Consider the following 25927-nt stretch of genomic DNA (forward strand, 5'->3'; position numbering starts at 1 on the left):
TTATCACTGGAAAAGTGTTATCATTTTTTTTAAAAAAAAATTACACCACAATTACAATATTATTGGTGACCAAAATTCATGATGTAAAAAATAAGAAGGAAAAAGTTGATTACAAGAGAAAAATTTATCAGTGCTTAGAGAAAAACTTAAAACTCATAATGAAAAAATTGATCAAAGAATACAATTTTGAAAGAAAGAGAAAAAAAAATTGAATATTAGCAATTGGAATAGGTAGGAAATCGAGAAATGTAGAGAATATTAGTAAAAAACTTAAGCAATATGTTTCTAGGATGGAATAATTTATTCAGTATATGTTGAATATTTTATGTTGCATTTGCCAAAAATTTTAAAATGATAAAAGAATCTACGGTATGATGTGGCAAGCCAAGACGAATCTATATTAAAACTAATTTTAATTCATTATATAGATTGATATAATAAAATCTAAACGTAATAAATGATAGCCTTTATGAGTTGACTTTAATTGTCTAATAAAGTATTTGGCGCTCAAAATAATATTTGAACATCTATTACTATTATAAAAGTATTAAATGAATTATATAAAAACTTCATTATATTTAAAATATCTTATTAACTCTCAAGAAACACATATATAATTAATTTAATTAATTAATTTCCAAAGAAAATAAGAAAACCCCTTCTCTTAAGTCTTAGTAACCCACGTTAGTCCAGAACATATATTTCGATAAGAAAATAAAAAAAATTACTAAGCTACTTTTCTTTCTATAAACGTATAACTTAGTTTTATTTATTATAGTGATGTACTATATATCAGTACAATTTTATTTGTGATATTAAATTAATTGTTATTTTTAATAAAAATTGTTATTCTGGTATAATCTTCTTTAATAATTTTTTATATTACCACGCATGGCGCGTGAGTGTTCTCTTCTATACGTATGAAAAAGAGAAAATACTTTAAGAAACAATTAAGAATATGGGGAAAGTAACAAAAATAATGATGAAAACTATGCATATAATACATCTTAATTTATGCAAGATAATATTGGAAATCTTACACTTATGTGTGGCCGAAACTTATAGAATGTTTATGAGAGTTGTGGGGAATACTCAACCGAGACTCAAAATTATTCCATGAGCTTTAGGGTATTCATGAGAGTTGTGGGACGTAGTAGGTCAAAACTCGGACAATCTTCGTTATTATAAAAAAGAACTACATATAAAAATAAAAAAGCTAAAAATTGGAAAAAGAAAAAGTCTGTGAGTAAGAAAATCTCAGATTTCTGTAAATGGAGAAAATTTCCGAATGGGAGAATTACATCCTTTAGTGGATAAACTCGAACCTAGCTTGGTTTAATAAATTTACCCAAGATAGCCCACATATGTACCAAGAACAGCCCATGCAGAGAATCGATCCGAGTAAGCAAAAGGCTGAGGTAGGAAAGGAGGCCCGCGTTGGAAGCCTAAGGCCAGCCCGAATCGAGGTACACGGTAATATTCGACCCAGGCCAGCTGAGTGCAAGGTTGGCAGCCCAAGATGGAAACCGCGGGGAGATCTTCTTAATCAAGGCAGTTGCGAACACACGAGGAAGGCAATGACCATAAGGAAAGGAAAATGCTTATTTTGTTACCCATAGTTTATTTAATATCATGAATTAGGGTTAGACTAAATAAGTGGGGAATAAAGGAAAAAATCTACATTGGGGGCCCGACTTTTAATTAATTAGTATTTGCTAACTCGCAAATTTTGAAAGCTAATACCAGGAGATATATTTATATATGGCAATATGTAAAGAAACTGTAAGATAAGTTAGTGATGCCACACCAGTTTCCCACTCGGGGGTGTGCATGGTTCATTTTTCTAGATCAAGGCCAACCCCTAATCGAAGTCGGCAAGTTCTATTGTAGGGATGCCCGCCGGGTGATGAATAATTCTTCGAGTTTTACAATTATAATGGAGGCTCATGAATATAATACAATGAAATAAAATTCTTAATAACTAATAAAAGAGCATGGTAGTCTCACCACGACTACTGAATTTGGAACCTCTTGATTACTATAGGATAGCGTACGCCACTTACTACATCGTTCTTTGTTGGATGTTAATCCCACATGGAATTTTACATGATACTAAAGGAGATTTGGCAACTCAAGGAAGGAGACGACCGAGCTAGGAAATGGAAATATATACAGCTTTGGTTCTACCACTTAACAACTTGAGCTTTTAAGTTAAAATGGGCCTAAACCTATATAAGTCAAATGGAAATTCATTATGGAGCTCGTACCATGCCAGGCCCAATGTTGGGAGCAGCCAAAAACGCACTCCGTGTTAATCTCCCCTCACCCGAGCACGGAAGATGAGTCCGACTCGTGATCAGTTATCGTGGGCGGATATTTAAGGGCACGTGACACGTGTAGGTAAAAAGACCACAAGTTGCCACATGATGACGGGTGTTGAAGAGTCAAGTGGGATAAATCCCATATCGGCTAGGAAAAGGAAAATTAATGGATTAATATATAGCTTGAATTTTACCACTTAACAACTTGAGTTTTTAAGTGAAAATAGACTCAAATCCGTATAAGCCCAATAGAAATTCAATATCTTTGAAAATAATAATTCCTCATGTTTCATCAATACGTGGTTGACTTGGTTCTCGATATGGAAATAATGGATTACACGTGTTCCATTTTTAATTATCAATAGAGGAAAAAGTCTTATATGTAACTGGTTATGATAGATTGCACATGTGATCCATGTGGCAATGTCAAAAACAAATAGGACTCTTCAATTCCTCTTGGTTTTTAGTAATATTAGAAAAGAAAAAATTACTATTAATATAATTTTTTTATGTATCTGATGATACAGTGCCACGTGATATACCCATTATATATAATACTTTTTCCACCACTCCCGCCCGGCCCTTCTTTTTTGTGTAAATCCTAATTTCCAAAAACTACAATTGGGTCTCGACTAATCTAGTTGAGTCGGGTTGGCTCATTAAGGGATAAAACTATCACAGCATAGAATTTTTCTATTCACAGGACTCGAACCCTAAATCTTTTACTTAAGGGAAATAAGCGTTGAATCATTTGAACCAACACATATTGGTTCTGCCCAGCCCTTCAGGTCTGTTCATTTTCTCGACCAAGACCAACCCCTATGATACATATACCTAAAGATGCAGATATAATACATGCAAGTGAATTACTTAATTTTTTTCTAAGTAAATTACTGGAGGTCTTTTACTTAAAATACTTGAGTTGTAAGTAGTTTACTTGAATTTTTTCAAGTAATTACTTGTATGTTCTACGCATGCACTTTGGGTGAATATGTCATAGAATTTTCACAACCAAAACCAATCCCTAATGGAAATATTTTGATAAGTTTTATTGCAGGGACGCCCTCTAGGTGAGCGTTTAAATCAAAATGTGGTCTGGTAGGTTCTCGATCTGGGAATAATATTATATGTTACTGGTGTTCCATTTTTAATTATCAGTGTAAGACCTCTCCTCTCCTTTATTTCTCTTCTTCTGTTTCTTGCTAGTGTCCATGGACCGCATATGTAATGAAATAAAAAAAAGTGGTTACTGAAAAAAAATTTAAAAAAATTAAAAGGTTAGTGTACGGGATTGAATGATCTGCCTTTAATTTTTCTTTGTGGACGTGAATTGGAAAAGCTTCCTCTCCATTATTCTCTCTCGTGATCACTTAAATGATATCAAGAGATTCATGTGCTTTTGTTGATTAATTTGCTAGTAAAAGAAAAGCTTCTTCCATTATGAGCTCTCTTTTGATCACTTTAAATGATATATCAAAACTCGTATGCTTTTGTTGATTAATTTGCCAGTTATTTTCGTAACCTTATTAGCATCAGCCCAACATGCATGTTAAGGGAGCCAATGTCAAACCACGCTTAATATACATCATAATTTACCTTAGCTAAGAATTCATGACTATATACATATGTATACGTATGTATGTATCCTTATAGCAATAAGAAGAGACGATATCAATATGAGAGGCTTACCATGATAGATAGACGTGAAGCATACGTGACAATGCAAAGATGGTTGCAACAAGCTGACCACACAGGAGCTTCCTGGCATGCATGGCCTGAAGGGTACACCGGACTGGAGAGGTCTCGTTAGCCTCGACCTGAACAACAGTTGAGAAGGAGTCGGAAGTCGGATTTGGTAAAAGATTTTGTGCGTCAATGAGTTGAGCCCGTTGAACAAATTAAGTCACACAGGAGGTGTGTGGTTAAGGCTCAGCTTCGTACGTACAGGATATTCTTGATTTTGTTTGAAAAGCGAAGGTGCTGATCAGGTCTCAATCAATCGCTTTTGATTTTTTTGAGAATCATAGATATTAAAAAGTACAATATACTCGTCACCAATTTGTGAAGGGAAAGAAAAAGTAAAACTTTTAATTATTATCCTAAGATTACCATTAAACTTTATCATTACTTAATTCTTCACAAGGAACGCCAGGATTTGATTAGGTGGAAAACTCTAACTTACACATGTAGACTTTAATCAAAAGGCTAAATTGATACGTCGAAATGTTTGATCATTCAAGGACAAAATCATGTTGCTTTCTAGTTTTTTATGTGTTTATTTCTTTCCTTCTTTTGCTAATCATTTTGCATATGTTGTTGATTCTACGTATGGTTGATAGGTATGTGTGCCCATGAATGCTTTAAGCTTCCTTTTCTTTTTGTAATTTTATAATAATGCCCTTTTATTTATTAATGAACTTTGTAGTTTAGGATTTATATATGTGCCGATCAATACACATGCTAGTTTTCGCAATATATTTACGATTCAAATTGGGTAAAGGGACATAGCCGAAGCCAGGAAAAAATATTGGTTGAATATTACTTATCCAAAATAGATAAGTAACAACCAATCATAATTCTTATAAATGAGAATTTATGGAACCGTTTGTTGGACCAATTTATCACTTTCAGGGATTCTGATTGGGTGTTATACAGTCAAATGATTGAGTAAGACTCATCAGCACGGTGGTCTAGTGGTTAAGCATCAAGCGCTCCACTTGAACATCACGAGTTCGAACCTCACTGAGGACGTAGAGCTCCCCACTATGTGGGTATATTATGGGATGGCGGTGATCGACCTATAATGCTTAATCCAGTGAACCTTGAACTTAATTCACTAGTGTATTGGTGGAGCTGCGATGACCAAGTTGGGCTAAAGTCTCAGCAAGTTATGGTGAAAGGAACATTTCATGACGGTTAAGTTCCCTTAGTTGAGACAGCCACAACATGCTAATAATCCGACCTAATCTTTAATTCATATAAAAAAAAAGACTCACTGAATATGTGGTCCAAAGCAAGAGGGTGCCTAGTTTGTTCAGCACCATCAAATCAAAGGTCAAATATGTCAATTTTTTTTCAATGAGATGACAAGATAGCCTTTTAACTTATTGACTAAAACTAATTCACATTATAAATACTGATCGATTCAAATGATTTGATATAGGCCATGTTTGGTTTTAAGATGTTATTTTAGAATCACAATTCTAACTTAACTCTACCCACTACAAAACAAAATAACTTATACAAAGTCAAAGAGTGGGCCCCATTTATACCACTTTTTTCCACAACAAAACAACATAACTCATATAAAGTCAAAGGGTGGACCCCATTTATACCACTCTTTTTCAAAATAAAAATCTGATTTTAAAATCCTACTATGAAGCCAAACGCAGCCTTATTATCCTAAATTAAGTTATCAGGTTCGAGTCTTATAAGTGAAAAAAAAATCCTTGATTAAAAGAGATTTATGCCTTAGTGGATCAACTTGGTTCGAAACAGATTATGTGCATTTTGGATTTTTGAATATCAGGGTACATACCAGAAATAGAAACTAATTCCCACTCGGTTTGGGTTTTTTATGATTGTGAAATATTTCAAACTATTTTTAAACTCCTTTTTGTGCACGTAAAATTTACCACAAACAATTTGTAACGGCATTGCACTTCATAGTTATTATGTCAATTTGAAGCAAGGAGAATACTCAAGAGAGGTGACATGACCTATAAAGAAAATTCCAACAGTATATTCAGCATTTGCAAGCAAGCTAAGATTAAGAAATTGTTAAATTTTAAGCATGATTCATTTTTAGAAAAAAGTATGATAAATATTGAATCCAGCATGGGAAGCATTTGCAAGCTAAGATTAAGAAATTGTTAAATTTTAAGCATAATTCATTTTTAGAAAAAAGTATGATAAATATTGAATCCAGCATGGGAAGCATGACTAATACCCCAGAAAATCCTTACAAAAGAATCTAAAGAAAAGCTAACATAGAATGCAGTTGGGCCTTTTGGCTTTGTCAAAAATATGTTCTCTTCTTTTCCTGGAAGAAATATATGTGCATATTTGTTTTATTTATTTATTTATTTTTGCAAAGATAGAATTGAGGGTAGAACTTTTTAATGGCCGAAAAAGATACGTCTTCTAATGTTTTCTTTCCCCCTTTTCTTGCTACTAGTAAGTAGGCATGTGCTTTTTATGCACCACATAAATACCAATTAATTTATATGCATTCTCTTATTATATATAAGCAATTAATTTACACTATAATACCAATTAAATTTTCTATAATTTGATTGATTTAAAAAAATTAATTAAGTGAAAAAAAGAAAAACATTAGACGCTCTAATCCCACTCCGACAGCTCAGATTTTCGGGCAGTGCAAGTAACGCTATGATTTTCTTTAGTGGCAACGGCCTAAAGTAGCAGCGAGGTTGGTGATACAGTGTTTATCCCCTGACTTCCGATGATGGCAGCAAAATAGGGGTGCCCTTCTCCATCATGCCATTCCAGTACAACCTCTCCCTCCCCTTAATGGCGGCTTCTCATTTTCGGCACCCCCGCCCCTCATGTCAGCGACAGAATCCCCGCCTATCACGAATGGGATTGCTGTTCTAGTCGGTCTGATCTTCTTCCCGTCGATTCAAATCAATTTTTTCGTGTGGCTTGCCTTTTATTGTTGATTTTGAATAGGTTCGGCTCCCTTATAGATGGTAGTTGATTTGAACTGATCCAGAGAACTTATCAAATATGATTTTAAGGCAAAAGGTTATTTTTATTCATTCAATCAACCGATATCTATACAAGATGGCCTAGGAGAAAATAAAGGAAGATATCTAAGATAGGTAAGCGTAATCTATGGCTGATCTATGTATGGCATACAAAGATAATTACATAATATACAATGGGAAGAAAATATTTCCATAATACTCCCCCTCAAGTTGGAGAATGAGAGTTACGAATTCCCAACTTGTTGAGGAGAAAATGTTGGAGAATGAGAGTTACGAATTCCCAACTTGCTGAGGAGAAAATGGAAGCAATCACGTCCAAGTGCCATAGTAAAAATGTTGGCCAACTGGAAGCGCATGGACACATGAAACGTAGCTCAAGAGCATAGATGTTTCCTAATGAAATGACAATCTATTTCAACGTGTTTAGTTTGCTCATGGAAGACTAGGTATGAGCCAATGTGGAGAACTACCTAATTATCACAAAATAGATGCATGGGACTCGAAGAGAAACATCTAGGGAGCTGAGGAGACTACAGAGCCATAAAAGTTCATTAAAGTGATAGGACCATGGCACGATATTTCGCTTTTGTAGAAGACTTGAAAACCGTTGTTTGCTTCTTAGTCTTCCAAGATATAGGACTACCGCCTAAAGTGACGAAATAACCAATCAAGGAAACTCGAGTCTTCGGGCAACTAGCCCAGTCAGCATCACAATAAGCGGTCAAAGACAAGGAAGATGGCCAGAGAAAAATTCCTTGTCCTAGAGATTGCTTGAGATAGCGAAGAACTCGCATAGTTACATCTCAATGACCTTGTCGGGGGTCCTATAAAAACTGAGACAAGATATGAATCGAATAGTGATCTCCAGTCTGATAATCGTGAGATATATTAGATGGCCAATGAGACGACGATATTGACCCAGATGAGAGATAGGATCACCATTGTCCTGAGATAGCTGATGATGCTATTGCTCCATTGGAAAATAGGCATGTCGAGAACATAACATTCCTGCCTCTGTGAGAATATCCAGACTATACTTTTGTTGGTTCAGTAATAGACCAAAACCATTGCGAACAACCTCAATCCCTAAGAAATAGGATAAGGGGCCAAGATCCTTGATACGAAAACATTGTTGGAGATAATTCTTGAATTGGACACAATATGCAGAATTGTTGGCCACAATGATCATGTCGTCCACATTAGTAAGAACAACAAAAATAAATACCATCCTGAGAATAAGTGAATAATGAATGATCCGCCTCGGACTGTTGAAATCCATGTTGAAGTAGAGCAGTAGCAAACTTAGAGTACCAGTTGCGAAATGCCTAGCGAAGACCACAAAGAGATTTGCACAACCAGCACTCCTGGCTGAGGCCAGTAGATCGAAAACTAGGAGGAAGATACATGTAGATTTCCTCATCCAAATCCCCGTGGAGAAATGCATTATTGACATCAAGTGGATGCATCTCCTAGCCTTTGGCAACCATAACTGTTAATAAGCAACAAATTGTTACTAATTTAGCAACCGGAGAAAAAGTCTCATGATAATCGACTCATTCAATATGAGTGAACCCTTTGGCTACAAGACGGGCCTTATAACGCGCTACAGAATCATTGGCCTAACGTTCTATCTTGAAAACCCACTTACAAGCAATGGGTCTCTTCCCGGGAAGTAACAATTCAATAGTCCAAGTGCCATTATCCTCGAGAGCTCGGATCTTTTCGGCCATAGCAAAGTGCCATTGAGAATCCTTGGCAGCCTTAGAATAGGTTCTTAGCTCTGTTTCTGAATCAATGGCAGTAAGAAACGAGAATTGTATATCATCTAAATCAGGGTAAGTAAGGTATTGCTCTATTGGATTGGACGTACTTGGAGAGCGCGATGGAGTGGGTGAGATGTCAAGGGGGGGAGGGTCGAAACAACGAGTAGTGTGAGAGACAAACTCATTAAACCAACGAGGCACTCTAACATTAAGTAGAGCCTTATCGTTGGCAATACTTTCATCAATAAGATCAGAGGGATGAGAAGACTAATTAATTGCTATTGTGGATGTTGTAGGGTCGGGCAAAGGCATTAATATGAGCGTCGAATTGGATGCAGAGGTGGGCGCGGAATCAAATTAGGCAGAGACGAGCATGGAATCAAGTCAGGCAGACGATGGATTGGGTAAGACAGATGGGTCGGGCGCATTGGGTCGAGCAGCGATGGAATCAAGCAAAGGAAGACTGAGCTCATAAGGCTCAGAATCTAGGCCGAATTACATATCCAGTGCAACATCCCCATTAGGTGGAAAGAACTCCCCCTGAGTGATAGGGCCCCAAGAATTTAAAAACTGAATTCCTGTTGATGTAGGCTGAAATTGCTGAGCGGTCTGAAATGGAAAAATATCTTCATAAAATCAAACATCTCTAGCAACAAGAACTTCTTGAGTTTTCACTAGTGTCCATGATGAATTGTTGCATGAAGGTAGTCAACCGAGATTATTGGTCATAGAAATGCATGTTACAATTGTAATTGTACTTATTCGATATGACTTTCACATTTATTTTTCTTTGTAGTTAGCCTGGCTAGTCAACTGATATATCCAATTCTTGTAATTTGAACTTGGATATTGTAGTGAATCGATGTATACACTTAGATATTAATGAAAGATCTTCGTTACCGTTTGAGAAAAAAATAATTTACACTATAATAAATAGAGAGTCTCCCTAATATAAATTTACAAGGATACCCTTAAAAATATTATAGATCAAATTAATGCTTCAATATTTCTTTTTAGAAAAAAAGAAAACGGGTTTTCTAATTATTATTGCCCGGTAGGACGTGGCCTTCTCCAATCCAGGCTGGAGTAACCTCCACCCATGACGCAAATTTCCCGTAACCTCCTCCAAATTTTTAAATTAAAAAAATACTTAGGTAATTATTGGAAAAAAAAGGACGATAAGAAATATATAAAATAGAAGTTCCTTCAACTAAAAATAACCAGACCAAGCAAAGTGGGTGAATTTAAATGGTTTGGCGCTTCTCCTAAATCAAGGTCTAGGGTTCGAGTCTTGTGAATGAAAAAAATTTACACTGGAGAGTTTTACCCCGTAGTGCGCTGACCCGGCTTGATTGAATTAGTTGGAGGTTCATTGGGTTTCTGGATATCAAAGTGCACATCTGAAAAAATAGCCAGACCACCATTAGAGATATATCTAAATATCGACAACTTCGTATTATATACGAAAGTGTATATCCAATAGTAAATTAATTCCCTTTTTAGTAAATTGTTATATTATTATTTACTTTTTTTGGTTATATATATCTAGGGATGATCGTGGACGGGTTTGAAATGCCGGTATTGCTCCCATCCCCAAACCTGCTGGGAATGTTCAATCTCTAAACCCTTCAAAAACCCGTTAAGAAATTATAGTGTAATTCACAAACCCGTTAATTTAACGGGTTCCACGGGAGCCCATTTTTTACCCATTAACCTCTAAGAAGAAGTACCTAGAAAAAAAACGGCACCATTAAATCATCAAATAGCCTCAAGAAAAAAGCTCCAGTTCACATCAAACACCCTAGTCCACCAATTACAAAACCTGCATACAGTCCACACCCGAATAACTTAAATAACCAAAGCTCAACTAGACATCAAAAACCTTAGTCCTGACTTTTAAACATTCACACCATACAAATACAAGCATACACTCCACAGTATAGCCAACTACACGAGAAAAACTTAGCCTCGACAAGCTCCACGTCTTCATCGACATCTTCCTCTAGGGCTTCGAATGCATCATATAGTCCACTAGGTCCAGCACCTATAAGAAATGAAATTAAAAAAAAATTGAGAAAATAAATCAATAAATAGCTTACAGAGGATAAAAAATAAAGGATTATAGCTTAACGGGTTTGGAATGGGTTTGAGGTAAAAAACCAAACCCTTCCTAAACCCTACAGGATTTAGATAAAAAATTCATAAACCTTACCCGTGACCCAATGGGTACAACCCTTTAACATCCCGATAGAGTTTGGGACATGTCAAAACCCGTTTAGAAAAACCTACGACCATCCCTATATATATATCATGATTTACTTCTTCATATAGTCTTAATTATAATCCTTTCGAAAGATGAATATTTTGCCAATCACTTTCTTTTTTAATATAGCTGTCACGTAATGTGAGCATGTCCTTTTTTAGTAATTCATAAATCTTAAGAAAATGTTAAAACTTATGTTTTATCTACATTTCACGTGAATAGATTTTCAGTCAAGTTGTAATTATCTATATATTATCTTTGTATACAATTATATTATGGAAAGACTTGGTGCGCCCTCTAGTTACAAAGACTAAAAAAAAAAATCGAAATTGCTTCCATTTGTAGCCCATAAGTACGACAACAAAATAAGGGTAAAAATTATAAGGACAAAATTGTCAATTTGTTCTCTCTCCATTTGTCACCCGCTACCCAGGGCCACGTTTTCTTGTCGGGTTCTTCTCTAATGTTTTTTTTTCTTTCACTTATTTAATTTTTTAAATCAATCAAATTTTAAAAATGTAAAAAATAATAATTCACCAAAGAAAAAGATAAAAAATCAAATGACAAGTTGAGGAGAGTTCTTTGATATTCTCCTTTAACTTAATTTCGTCTCTACCCATCAACACTCTGATTCTCTTATTTAATTTAGACTGAAGGACTCTATTAAAAATTCCTTTTACTCATATTAATATTTGACAAATGACAAGTTATAGGAGAATTTTTTAGGACTCTCCTTTATCTTAATTTCTCTCTCTCTACCCCTCCGCAAGCTCCTTCATTATAACTGACTTTGGCCAAAGGGCTTAAATTACTCAATATTCCTTAGAAAAATTTTCTAATAAATTTTCTACACCTATGAATAGTTGATACATGACAAGTTAAGGAGAATTCTCCTTCGGTTTAATGTACGGATATATGGATATATATATATATACATGTATAGATTTATAGATATACAGATCTAGATATATAGATATGTATTACAAGGTGTCTTTTGTAGAGCAAAGTAAGTTGGCCTTTGGACCAAAGATTAGATCATGAATTTTTCACATTCGTAAACACAAACTAAATGAACTTCGAGCGCCTAAAATAATTAATGAACCTTTTCTGAGATATATCCCTACAACATACCATATGGTTGATAATACAATAAATAATTAGAAAGAACTTTATAGTTGATAATGTGTATATATATCTTTCTAATTGGTTAATTCAATCACTAACTATAAACAATACCCCAGACAGGAACATATAATTGTTTCCGGATATCAAGTTCTTGTCCTCATTAATCATGTGTATACAACCAACGGTGATGGTATAAGGAACAATAGGGGAGCTCCATTTCTAAGTGGTACAAATTGAACATGTCGTCTTAATAGCTGTTGAAATTATTGATAAATTTTCAAGGACAAAATTGCCCATGAATAATTTTAGGAGTTTAGGGTTTTTCCCCACACGGAGGTTCCTTTTGTTCCCAAATGGAACCGCTACCGGCAGCCCGCATCTGTCCTTCCATCCACCTACTTTGTGCTTTCACATCTTTTTCCCTTTTTCATCTTCTTTTAAAAAATTTTCTCTTCAACTCTTTCCATTAATTGTCCTCACCCTTAAAACTTCTTTTCTTTCACAAATCACTCCATTCATAAGTAAATGAAAAAAATCTTCTTGACTTGTGACCAGTACATGATGTAAAATCCTTTGTAGATAAAGAGAACATAAAAAAATATATTAGAACTTAATCTATACGTATTAAAATATAAATCTCAATTTGAAGAAATTAATTAAAATTATATAAAATCTCACGAATACTACAGGTGATCGGTCTAATAACTTTTGACGAAACTCAAAGATAAATAGGGCATTATCATTGATTTAAAGGATTATAGAGGAAGGGTGCTTTTTTCTTTTGATGAGTGCTATTTCATTCAATCCAAAACGACAAATATACAGAGTTCAAGGACAAAGCACCAAATTACATCAGCTTTCATAATCTAAAGATAACAGAAAAGGAACAAGTTTCAACTTTGGTGACAAAATTTGAAGGAGAAGCAATCTTGGCTCTAATGAATTCTACATTTTGCCTGAACAAAACCTCAACTGCTGCTTCTTCTCCTTGAAACTGCCTTCGGTTCCTCTCCCTCCGGATGCCATAAATGTAACATGTTCATGCCAACTTCTTGATTACTGTCTCTGGTTTCCTACCCTAGCTTCCATTGCAATGCAGACCTGTGTTCAACAATCCAATCCCCCAAGGGTACATAAATCTGCAACAGATCATGAATTCTCTTCCAAACTTCCTTCGGAAAAAAGGACGAGTGAAAAACAAGTGGTTTCTTGTTTCCTCTACTTCAGAGAAAACATATATATTAATGAAGCAACCCAACTTTTTTCGAAGTCTATTCTTTTTAGGTAACTAGTTCATAACACAGTGACCAACGAGGGATTGCCCCCGCTGGTAAGCTGATAACAAACAGTAGGCCAGGTGCAGAGTTCGATTCTCTCGAGGGTCGACATCTGGGGTTTAATTGGCGGGCCTCAGGCCGTACAATACACCGCTTGGTGGACTAGTCGGTTGCTACGGCACCGGACACCATCGACAGCAAAAAAAAAAAAAAATTCATAACACAGTGAAGGAGAATTTGTTGGAATATGGCCCGAGAACCAAGTCAGCCCGTGCACTCAACCTTTTGCACGCACGGTCTCATATCCTTCTTTACTGTAAAATTTTCACTGAACTTATAAGCGATTGATCCATCTCCAATTCAAAAGCTCGATTTGATAAGTTATGAAATCCAATCTCATATAAACTCATTCAATTCATCTTAATTTTTTCCTTCTGTGTTTCTAAATTTCAACACTCACCCTTACGTGGCAACTTATGGTCCAACTCGTGCCATGTAGACTTAAAGACTCGCCCTCAATAATTGATCACGAGCCGGGCATTCTCTTCCGTGCTTGGGCGAGGAGGGATAAACTCAAACTAACCATGAGTTCCACACTCGGGTTTGACTAACATGAGGTGCACTTTTGGCTGCCTCGAAAATGGATCGGGCCACACTTGGGCCAAAAACGGGGCGCACTTTTGCTGCCCTCAACAAAGACACTTAACGTGTTGATCGCGTGCAGAAACATAACTCGCTCTAATATCATGTAAAATTTTCACTAGGTTTATAAGCATGGATTTGCTTTCCTAATATTGACCGAGGATATAGTGCATTTTGGACTGGGTTCCCAGAGAACCATATTCTAGCGGCAAATTTAGTGGATGTTGCAGCTCGAGATTGGATTTCACGGCCTTGCTATCTCTATTCCTCAGCCCCAACCATTTGTCCATCACAAGAAACACAGCTAAGGGTCTGGCCGTATAGAATGAAAGCAGAAGTCCTCTGTCACAAAGATCAATTAAAGGTCCATCCTTAAGCTATTTATCATGCCAAAAATAAATTGACTTATCATATAGAAAGGGGGTTTAGCGTAGCGGCGTGCGCCATCGCCTGTCAAATAAGAGGTTATAGGTTTGATTCTCGTGGTGTGACTATCTGCGCCACTTTTACTAGCTATTAGAATTTCTATTTATTGTATTAGGTCTATAAGCCTCCATTATATGTCGGAAAAAAAAAATACTTACCATCGCCCACTCTATAGTAGTTCACCCAAGGCTTTGCAAAAGGGCGGGCTCTTTTTACTTGCTTAATATTGAATGCGATTGTTGTCGTAGTAAGTTATATGTTAAGGGTGAATAAGACAAAGGAACCAAACAGTTTAGGCAAATGAAAAGTGAAGCAGTTGCCAGTATAGAAACACTCAAAAGAATAGCGGCAAGAGATATGGATGGACATGAGAATTTCATTATGGGAAAGGGCATTTATGGAATTGAAAAAGAAATTTGGGCACTTTTTAAAGTAAATGCGGAGAAACATTGAAAAGAGCTTTTGAAAGGGAGAGACAAGAAAGATTGCATCTGTTTTAGCAAGAGTATTCTCGCAAATTTTTTAGTTTTATGGAGCATGGTGAATATAAAATCAGATAGTTACTGAAATATTTTACTATTTTTATTATTACTTAAAATTATAAATTATTTTATTTCATTCTCAACGGAAGATGAGTTCTCACGTGCAATACATGTTTATTTACACAAGTGCATATAATTATGTAAATTCTTAGCTATAGGAATAAGATATGGGGCCTAATATTTTGGGGGCCTCAAGCAACTGCTCGGACGGCCTTTACCCTGCCCTTCTCATATTTATAGTCTGCAAATCTTCATCACAGCTTCAGCACAATCAGTCATTTTCAAACCAATCACTTAAGTCGAACCTTGATGCGGCTTTGGGTAGGCTTTTTCAGGGTCCACGGGGTTCATCTCGACCACAAAATCATCATCTATAGCCTTCTTGGGCTCGACTTTTTTGTTGCGGTAAACCGCGTACAAGATCAGTTGCATCATGCCCAGCAAACCCCCAAGCCCATTGGGCACCTGCAACATTTAACCAAATCCATCAGTCGTGTTTTTCTTTTTGATCAAAATCAGCCGTTTCTAAAATCGGAAAATTTAACACTTGTGTAACTTTTATCTATCATATATTAGATAATTTATTATTTATATATATTTTCTTATCGTACTCTTATACGCCAAGAATATGTGTATGGTCAAGAAGCAAAATATAGAGCTTTTTCAAAATTTTGGTGATAGTAAATTGTCAAAAAACTTCAGGTTTCATGGGTTCATGGATTTGACAATTTTATTTTGTAACGGCTTATAAAAATTAGATGTGTTCATTTTGTCTCAAAAATGGTCTATCGTCGGTTCCCTATTACGATTTGAACAATAACCACGAGTCTATGCCACCCACCTTTGTTAAAACGCAGCCTAAACTTGAATTAGAAAATAAAAAGTAGAAAACCTAAACGATCAGCATTTCAAAAGGTGGCAATTGGTTGGTTTGGTGGCCTCGCCTGGCCACCAATCTTGGAATGAGGTCATCACTCATCCCCTTCTCTTGAGGTGACTGACGACCACAGCTTGGGGGAGGGGGAGGGGGAGGTGCGGGACGTTGATGGTGGTGGCCAATATGGTAAGGCCCCACCCCTGAAAATTGAGAACCTAGATAGGATTTGGGATCTTGATTTCCCCGGACTGAAGGCGTAGCCGACATGTGACGGCCACAACATCCCCCAGCTCCTGTCGCGGGTCATCTCTAGAGCTGCTAAGTTAAGATCTCTTTAATTCAAGTTGAGGACTAGCGTTACGGTACTAAACTTCAATCTTGTAATAGATATAATGATATATAAAAGCCACGATTCAGTCCTTATACATTGATTACGCATGTCTTTGGTCATCTTCTCAAAGCGAAGAGGTTGAGTTTGGACTTACATAAACGTAAGGGTCAGCTCCGAGGATGCCAAAGAGGAACCATGAGGCACCGCATATGAACATGAAGAGAGACAGGCAAAATGGCATATACTCTACGCTCTTTGTCTTAATCACCATCCTCTGCATGCACAAAATTGTCATCAAATTAGTAAACAAGCACTCACTAATCTTCATCTGATTGATAAGAACCAGTTTATCGCGAATTTTTCACACCATCTTTCCACTCGAATATTCTCACTGACAGAGCACCTAGACTAGAGTTTTTCTGTTGATAATATCTTTTCTAATGTAGAAATATGTAGAACCCGAGCACATTGCTGCTGGTCAAAAAGATTAGTTTCTGTCAGATAATTTTTCACTACATCATATCTATATAACATGTAGATCACAGTTATGGTATACATAATTAAATGGGTAAATTACATTAGCGGTCCAAAAAGTTTTACAAATGTTTCAATATGAAATAAAAAGTTTTTTTTGCTACTTGATGGTACAAAATGTTTCATAGTTGTTTCAGTATAGTACAAACTGTCATCTCGCTATTGACGCCGTCAAATCGACGCTGATGGTGTAAAATCGGTTTTTGTAAGACGTTACATGATGGTGCAAAATGTTTTGAAGTTGTAACTTAATAGTACAAAATGTTTTACATAAATTACATAATGGTAAAAAATTTACAGTATTGTAAAGGACGGCTTGACGGCGTCAATAGCGAAATGACGGTTTATACTATATTAAAACAACTTTGAAATATTTTGTACCATCAAGTAGCAAAAAAAAAATATTTTGTACCATATTGAAATATTTGTAAAAATTTTTGAACCACCAATGTAATTTATCCTAATTAAATATATAAAGTAATAAAGTCAAAAAACTTTCAAATGGAAGTAAGCTTTTTCGGATTTATTGAAAGATATAAATATAATACATATTATGTGGTACGTATACGTGTCGACATTTATTTCCTTATCATAATTTGAATTTCTAATATTTATTGGAATAGTATGGTTTCAAATCATATTAGAAACTCAATGGACATTCATCGGTGATTTTTTTTTATTAATGAATATTCATTGATTAGTTTGAAGTATCTTTTCTTTTGTCCAAATTTATTTATAGTATTCAAATTCACAATTTAATATTACGTATTAAAAGAATAGAAACTTGTACGAAAGAAAAACTAAAGAAGTTCATCAAAAAAGCAGAGGGAAGTTCATCAATATAAAAGAAATGGAAAACTTCCAATACCGATAATCATTGAATGAGTATTGATTAGAAATCACTTAAAGACTATCTAATAATCATGACTTTTTAACATAATGAGGGTGTTCGGTTTTTGTCCAACTAGTTTCACTGTCCGCGGAGACTCTACAAGCACATGGGAGATAAGTCTGACCACAGGCTATAGAGATGATGACTAGGTAGTATTATTTTTTATGCTTATGAGGTAACCTGAATCTGAAACTTTTTTTTTTTATGAAAGTCACAATTTTTAATCACCGACCAACTCTATTAGGTTATATGATCAACTAATCATAATATTAATTAACCTTTTTTTATGAAACTCTATTTTTTGTCACATATAAAGTATAATTGGAATCGGAGAGGTTTGAAACGAGGTTGTAAGATCTGAAAAGGCGATCCTGGTATTCCTCAAAATCAAAATGGTAAACAATAGTTGAAAATAGGTGAAGTTGGTGAAATGAAAAAGAATTTTTCGCCAAAAAGATGTTGTCTTACCACCTTAACAAAAGGGAGTTAAACCCTTCGAGTTTTCCATTATAATTTTTTATTACTGAATGTAGCCCCTCAAACCAAAGGAAAAAAAAAAGAAATGAAAGAGAAAACGACACGGGTGGCTCTTAAAAGGCTACTGATTCAAGACCAGTTTTTCATTTCTTTAAAAATATGAAAATAATTATTTTTTCTAATAATATATATCAAATTGTTCCTAATGAACATCATATTTTGGTAAGAAAATCACTATATAAAGATTACAACTTCAAATGTTACGTCTTATCAAACTCTAATAATTACATATAAAATTATATTTTGTATATTCAGTTTTACAAATTAGTTAATTCATTGAAATAACTAAAAGAATAGTAAGATATGATCACTTAATAAGATATATACATACTACGACAATAAAATACCAAAAAATAAGATGCTGTATACATATTCTGATAAAGCATTATGATTGCGTTTATATGAGTATGCTATAAAATTATATTTTTATTAAGTATATTAGTTTATATTTGAAATAATAATATTGTATTAATAGAAATGATTTTTTTTATATACCTCAAATAGAAAGATCATATCGTAAATATTGAATAGACTGTATATTCGTGATATTTAATGAGATACGTTTATATAGGATAAATTTATGGGCTAATATATAATATAGTCTATATAAAATGAAAAAAAAAAATCACATTGAGAATTTCAATTTTTCTCCCACGGCATATCATGCATGCTTCACTAGTATAATTCTATCTACCTTGTTTCATTTGTTTTTATTAGATGGCTAGGAAATATAGTGGGATTGTGACGGTTTTCATATTTTGAACGAAGGATTAGGTTATTATGGGTCTAAACTTTACACATACAAAAGTTATAATCGATTTTCATCCACCGATAATTTAATCAAAATCGTATTCACAGCTCCACGGATGCTTTTAAAATTAAAAACCACAAACATAACAAAATCATTTGGTGTGGTAACATGGCTAAAAGAAATGGTCTTAATTATCCACAAATGCAATTTTTTTTTTGGCGCTATGGCCATCCCTGGTATCGGCTTCCTCTACTATGAGCTCGCTTGTAAAATCAAAGATAATTTATATAATTTGATTAGTTTTGTTGGTTTATCCTGGCCTTAGCATGACCTCTAAGATCGCGTACTATGTTGAGGTGGTCAATATCAATATATTGAGATTGAGATATATGCATGGACGGTGCCTTCTTTTTTAGCTAGCTAGCTAGGACCATATATATCTGTGTGTGTAGTAATTAACAAGAAGCTGAAAAATAAGCATTAGGAGCTTACCGCGACCGATAAAGGTGAAGCATACATGATAATGTTGAAAATGGTGGTAGCAATACCACACAGGATCATCCTCGGCTTCCCATGCAACGCAAGGAGGGAAATTAGGGCAACCATTGTGATCACCGTGAGAACAAACGCAAGGAGGCCCAAAATCTTAAGCTTCTCCTTCTTCGGTGCATATATAAGGAAGATCAACACATATATGAACTCGATTGTCGACCCGGTGCTAGTGATAGTGGTTACGAGAAGGTTGTTGGGGGATACAAAAGGAAGACTATACCTGCAATGTCAGAGAATGAATACACCACATCGAGGATGGAAAGCACAACCAGGTGCAACGTTTTTGATGGAAAAACACACAATCTAACGGATGGCCATTTTAAAGAGCTATGTTATATATAACCGTTTGGTAAGCTGTTAAATCGATGCGCGCAAAATCAAGAAAGAGTTTAAATTACCAGGTGTATAGGAGGCAGTTGAGCAAAGACATTGCATATGGAACACATGAAAATTGTTCTGTGCTCTTGCTTTTGATGATCCTCCTGACTGTTATCCTACAAAAACGTAATATCCATGCGTTGATGGAATATATATAGACTTAAGGAAGAAAAGAAGACGACTAAGTAAAAGATAGATAAATTTCTCTTTCTGAACGTTATGTATAAGTTGATAGAGACTAGTTATTAATTTTCTTCTTCCTCATAATTATCAAGAAAATCCATTGACCTAGTTGAGAATAGAAAAATAGGTACTAAAATGGCACAGCGCAGGGATGAAGCCACAATTTCTTTCAGCAGCGACAAAATAATGACTTAGACCATATATACTTCTTTCATCGGGCCAAAATTATACTTAATATTCTTTTTGTCTCGTGAATGAAAAAATACTTGATTAATTGGGATAGGTTTACTCTTTAATAGGTCGGCTCGGGTCGAACTGGATTAGTCGAAGTTTATTGAACTTTCAGATATCAGTGTGTACACTGATAAAGTATTTTTTGTGGGTAAAATCTTGAAAATCATATTAGTTTCGCGGAAACAAAAACAACCTGAAACAAAATAAAAACTAAGAAACACCAAGGCGGGGCTGAGAATTCGACTTAAAAATACTTGTATCCAGATTAGGGGCAAGTGCCACTTCACCCCCACCAAGATTGCTTATAAGAACTTTACCATGCAAGAAACTATATATACATATAGACACACGGAAGTTCATATGTAATATGCGCTGTAGAGAGTACTCACATTGGGGACAAGTACAGGATTAGGGCCGTAATGTTTCCTGAGATCAAAAAATAGATGAAACATATATGAAGTGCCGGAATAAATTAAGCTGAAATCCTAAAACCCTAAAACAACTTAACCTGGGACTACTGTAAGAATTATTATTTTCAAGGAAGTTTATCGTAAGGATCAAGAACACACCAAAAACACCGGTCACAAAACGCAGAGTAACCATTTTCGTCTCTGAGGATTGACCTTCGATCAGATTAATCACTCGAATTGAAGAAGGAAGGGAGAGCTATATATGGTAAAATGGCAATTAGAGATGGCTGAGCAGAGCAGGCTGAGGGCAACGAGCTTATATATAGGACACTCGAAATTAAGTGGGGAATAAAGGAAAAAATCTATATTGGGGCCCGACTTTTAATTAATTAGTATTGCTCACTCACGAATTTTGAAACAAATACCAGGAGATATATTTATATATGGCAATATATAAGAAAATGTAAGATAAGTAGTGATGCCACACCAGTTTCCCACTCAGTTGTGTGCATGATTCATTTTTTAAGACCAAGAACAGCCCCTAATCGAAGTTGGTAAGTTCTATTGTAGGGATGCCCTTCAGGTGATGAATAACTCTTCGTGTTTTACGATTACAAAAAAGGTCTATGAGTTTAATATAATAAAATATAAATCCTAGTAACTAATAAACGAGCATAATAGTCTCACCACAACTATCGAATTTGAAACCTCTCGATTACTATAGAAGAGCGTGTGCCACTTACTATATCCTCTTTGATAATAACTCTTCCTGTTTGATCAAAACATGGTCGGCTTGGCTCCCGACTTGGAAATAACAGGTTACACGTGTTCCATTTTTAATTATCAATAGAGAGGAGAAAATCTTATACGTAACGGATTATAAGTAGATTATATGGCAATGTAAAAAAACAAATTGGGTTCTTCAATTCCTCTTGGTTTTTAGTAATATCACAAAAGAAAAAAAGTTATTGTTGGCAAAAGTAGATTTTTTTTTTATGTATCTGATAATATAGTACCACGTGATATAACCGTTATACACAATATTTTTTTCACCTCTCTTGCCCGGCCATTTTTTTTTTGTGTAAACTCTGATATCCGAAAGCCCAATTAACGCTGACTAATCAAATCTAGTCGGGTCGGTTCGCTAAGGGATAAAACTATTCCGGCATGAGTTTTTTCTATTCATATGACTCAAACACGAAACCTTGCTTAAGGAGAACAAGTGCTGAATCATTTGAACCAATTCATGTTGGTTCTCCTGGCCCTTTATTTCTCTACTTCAGTCTCCCGCCCCATTGTTTATGGCAGTGGACAAGAAAATGTAAGATAAGAATTACGTCCCACATCACTAGCTAGCTACTACAGTAGTGATGGCCACACCATTTTCCCACTGAGGTGTCAGGTGTGTTCATTTTATCGGTCAAGACCAACCCCGATCATCCATATATCTAAAGATGCATATATAATATCACCGAAAAAAAAAATAAAAAAAGATGCATATCTAATACATGAAAATAAATTACTTAATTTTTTCAAGTAAATTACTTAAAGTCTTTTACATAATATACTTGAGTTATAAGTGATTTACTTTCAATATTAAATACTTATATGAACTATACATGCAATTTAGGTGTATATGTCATAGAAATTTCACGAACAAGACCAACCCCTAATGGGAATATTTTGATAAGTTTTATTGTAGGGATGCCCTCCAGGTGATAAATAACTCTTTGTGTTTAAATCAAAACGTGGTCGAGTTGGTTCTCGATCTGGAAATAATTAATATTATAGATTACTCGTGTTCCATTTTTAATTATCAATGCGAGACCTCTCCCGTCCTTTATTTCTCTTCTTCTGTCCCTTGTTAGGGTCTATAGACCGCATACGTAATGAAATAAAAAATTGCTCACTGAAAAATAATAAAAAATTTAAAGGTTAGTGTGCGGGAATTGAATGATCTGCTTTTAATTTTTCTTTGTGGACGTGAAAAAGCTTCCTCTCCATTATTCACTCTCTTTTGATCCCTTAAATGGTATCAAGAGATTCATGTCCTTTTGCTCCTTAATTTGCTAATAAAAGAAAAGCCTCTTCCATTATGAGCTCCCTTTGATCACTTTAATGATGCCAAAATTCATGTGCTTTTGTTGATTAATTTATTAGCTGTTCTCGTAATCTTATTAGCATATCCAACCCAACGCATATGTGAAGGGAGCCAATGCCAAACTGCGCTTAATGTACGTCATAATTTACCTTAGGTAAGAATTCATGACTATATACATACGTATACGTATGTATGTATGTATTTGTATAGCAATAAGAAGAGACTATATCAGTATGAGAGGCTTCCCATGATAGATAAAGGTGAAACATACGTGACAAATGCAAAAGATGGCGGCAACAATAGCTGACCACACAGTAGCTTCCTGGATTTCCAGGAATGGAGAAGTCTCGTGTGTCGACCCTGACAGCCGTTGAGAAGTCTGTTATGGTAAAAGACATTGAACATCATTCACTTGAGCCCATTGATCAAAGTCATACGAGAGGTGTGTGGTCAAGGCTCAGCTTCGTACGTATAGGATATTCTTGATTTTGTTTGAAAAGCGAAGATGCATGATCAGATGTCGATCAATCGCTTTTGATTTTGTTTGAGAATCATAGATATTAAAAAGTACAATATACTCCACTATTGTGAAGGGAAAGAAAAAGTAAAACTTTTAATTATTATCCTAAGATTACTATTTAACTTTATATCATTGCTCAATTCTTTACAAAGAGCTCCAAGGATTTGACTAGGTGGGAAACTCTAACTTAAGTATATAGGCTTTAATCAAAAGGCTAAATTGATAAGTCAAAATATTTGATCATTCAAGGACAAAATCATGTTGCTTCTAGTTTTTTATATGTTTTTTCTTTTTCTTTTTCTTATTTCGCTAATCTGTTTGTATGTTGTTGATTCTAATTATGTTTGATAGGTATGTGTGCCCATATATGCTTTAACTTCCTTTTCTTATGGTATTTTTATAATAATGTCCTTCTATTTATATATGAATTTTGTAGTTTAGGATTTATGGTGCCCATGACTGCAGATACTAGTTTTTTTTTTCCTTAGCACTCAATGAATGTCCATTGATAACAAAAACGGGTGTAATAGTAAAATGACCAAGAGAAAATTACAAGGACGGAAAAAATACAGTAGATCTCCGAGATCACTGCAAGAGAAAAACAATGTGACAAAAGCACATCCAATAAGCTCAAATACAATTGCAGAAATTATTCCAATTACTGTAGATCTGTTCCCAACCTCTTGCACTACACTGTGTATGGATCCAAGTAAAAATCAAGATGTAGAGATAGGCGCAATCCATATAGAGACTACTCCTATGTGGAAACAGGGTAGTAGAGCCAAGAGGGGTCTTGGATTGGTACCCAGTGCAGGAACCCTTCATAGACAACAACATTTAGTATAATCAATCAACCAACTCCTGAACAACCCAATTCCTAAATAGTCAAACTAAAGCAGCCATACTTCCTTGATTGGTTTAAGCCAGTGACTATCACCCTAAACAATCAAATCAAATCGATCAAGTTACCTTATTCGGTTCAAATCAGAGACTATCTTCGGGGAGCGGAGACTAGCCAAAAATCAACGAAAAAAAGACAAAAGCCATAGAAGTTTGATTTTCAATGCAAATGATAGCTTACAATTCGAGCTGGGTAAAGGGACATAGCAGAAGCAAGAGGGCGCTTGGTCTGCTCGGCACAATCAAGTCACTAGTCAAATATGTCATTTTTTTTTCAATGAAATAAACATGTTTTCAAGTTATTGACTAAAACTAATTCCCATTACCAACAAGGGTCAGTTCAAACGATTCGACACTTGCTCCCCTAAAGTATGTTCTCACATTTGAGTTTTGTGAGTAGAAAAAAATGCTTGATTGGAATAGATTTATGTTTTAATGGACGAACTCAATTCGAACTGGATTTGATGCCTGTTGGATATTCGAATATCGGATTACATACTGGAAATAAAAGCTAATTCCCATTCGGGTTTCGGCTTGTTGTGATAATGAAATATTTCAAATTACTTTTAAGCGCCTATTGTGCATGTACAATTTACCACAAACAATTTGCCGATTCTATTGCGCTTCATGGTTATTATGTCAATTTTAAGTAATGAGAATATTCAAGAGAGTGATATGATCCATAAAGAAAATTCCCACCGTATATTCAGCATTTACAGGAGAGCTATGATTACGAAATTGTTAAATTTAAAGCATGATTAATATAAAAAAAAGTATGATTAATATTGAATCCAGCATGGGAAGCATGATTAATACCCTAGAAAATCCTTAGAAAAAATCTAAAGGAAAGTTAACGTTGAATGCAGTTGGGCCTTATAGCTTTGTTGAATTTATGTTCTCTTCACCAAAGTGGGTTAATTCATCCGGTTTGATGCTTGTTTCGCTTAAATAAAATTTCGGGTTCGAGTCATTGTGATGTAGAAAATCAATGCTAGAAGAGTTTTACTCAGTGGGCCGATCCAATTCGACTGGATTAATCGGAGCCCAATTGAGATTCCGAATATCAGGATTGACACCGAAAAAAAATATATCCTCTTCTTTTTCTGAGAGAAATATATGTGCTTAAGATAGAATTGAGGATAGAATATAATTCTTTAATGGCCGAAAGACATACATCTTCTAATGTTTTCTTGCCCTTTTTTGCTAATAGTAAGTAAGGTGCGTCACACGCGCCACGCTATACATTGAATAAAATACCAATTAATTCAGATGTATTCTCTTATAATATATAAGCAATTAATTTACACTAAAATAAATAGAGAGTCTCCCCTAATATAAATTTACAAGGATACTAGTTTTTTTGTCCCGTGCGTTGCACGGAGTTCATGTTCATATATATCTATATAATTCGTATAGCTATTATTTATATTTTTTAACATTAATTAAATCTGATATAAAATAATAATATTTTTCAACTTTTAATTTTAATATAAATAATAATCTTCAATAATTTTTTTAATAAAACTTATTATAGTAATAATTTCTATTCAATTAATATGCATCACATTTTTAAATTAACTGTTACTATAAATTTATCATATATATTAATTTTTGTAAATAGAATATAAATTTGTATTT

General features: G+C 34.8%; 1 protein-coding gene across 1 annotated transcript; it reads right to left on the reverse strand.

Moving 5' to 3' along the window:
* Positions 1 to 15135: 15135 nt before the first annotated feature.
* Positions 15136 to 21066, reverse strand: LOC116187263 (bidirectional sugar transporter SWEET1a-like). Its single transcript, XM_031515921.1, has 6 exons — positions 20928 to 21066; positions 20748 to 20784; positions 19962 to 20057; positions 19504 to 19783; positions 16452 to 16571; positions 15136 to 15554 (listed from the first exon to the last, which is right to left on the reverse strand). The coding sequence occupies exons 1-6, from the start codon at positions 20959 to 20961 to the stop codon at positions 15384 to 15386; spliced, it is 738 nt and encodes a 245-aa protein (XP_031371781.1). The 5' UTR covers positions 20962 to 21066; the 3' UTR covers positions 15136 to 15383.
* Positions 21067 to 25927: the final 4861 nt, after the last annotated feature.

The sequence above is a fragment of the Punica granatum genome, chromosome 8 (assembly GCF_007655135.1).
Source record: "Punica granatum isolate Tunisia-2019 chromosome 8, ASM765513v2, whole genome shotgun sequence".
In the NCBI taxonomy this organism is placed as follows: Eukaryota; Viridiplantae; Streptophyta; class Magnoliopsida; order Myrtales; family Lythraceae; genus Punica; species Punica granatum.

Excerpts from the sequence above, each read along its gene's own strand:
- LOC116187263 (XM_031515921.1), bottom strand. The coding sequence starts at position 20,961 with ATGGTTACTCTGCGTTTTGTGACCGGTGTTTTTG. Across the intron at positions 20,058-20,747 it reads ATCCTGTACTTGTCCCCAAT|GATAACAGTCAGGAGGATCA; the intron begins GTGAGTACTCTC and ends ACGTTTTTGTAG. Across the intron at positions 16,572-19,503 it reads CTTCACCTTTATCGGTCGCG|AGGATGGTGATTAAGACAAA; the intron begins GTAAGCTCCTAA and ends TTGTGCATGCAG.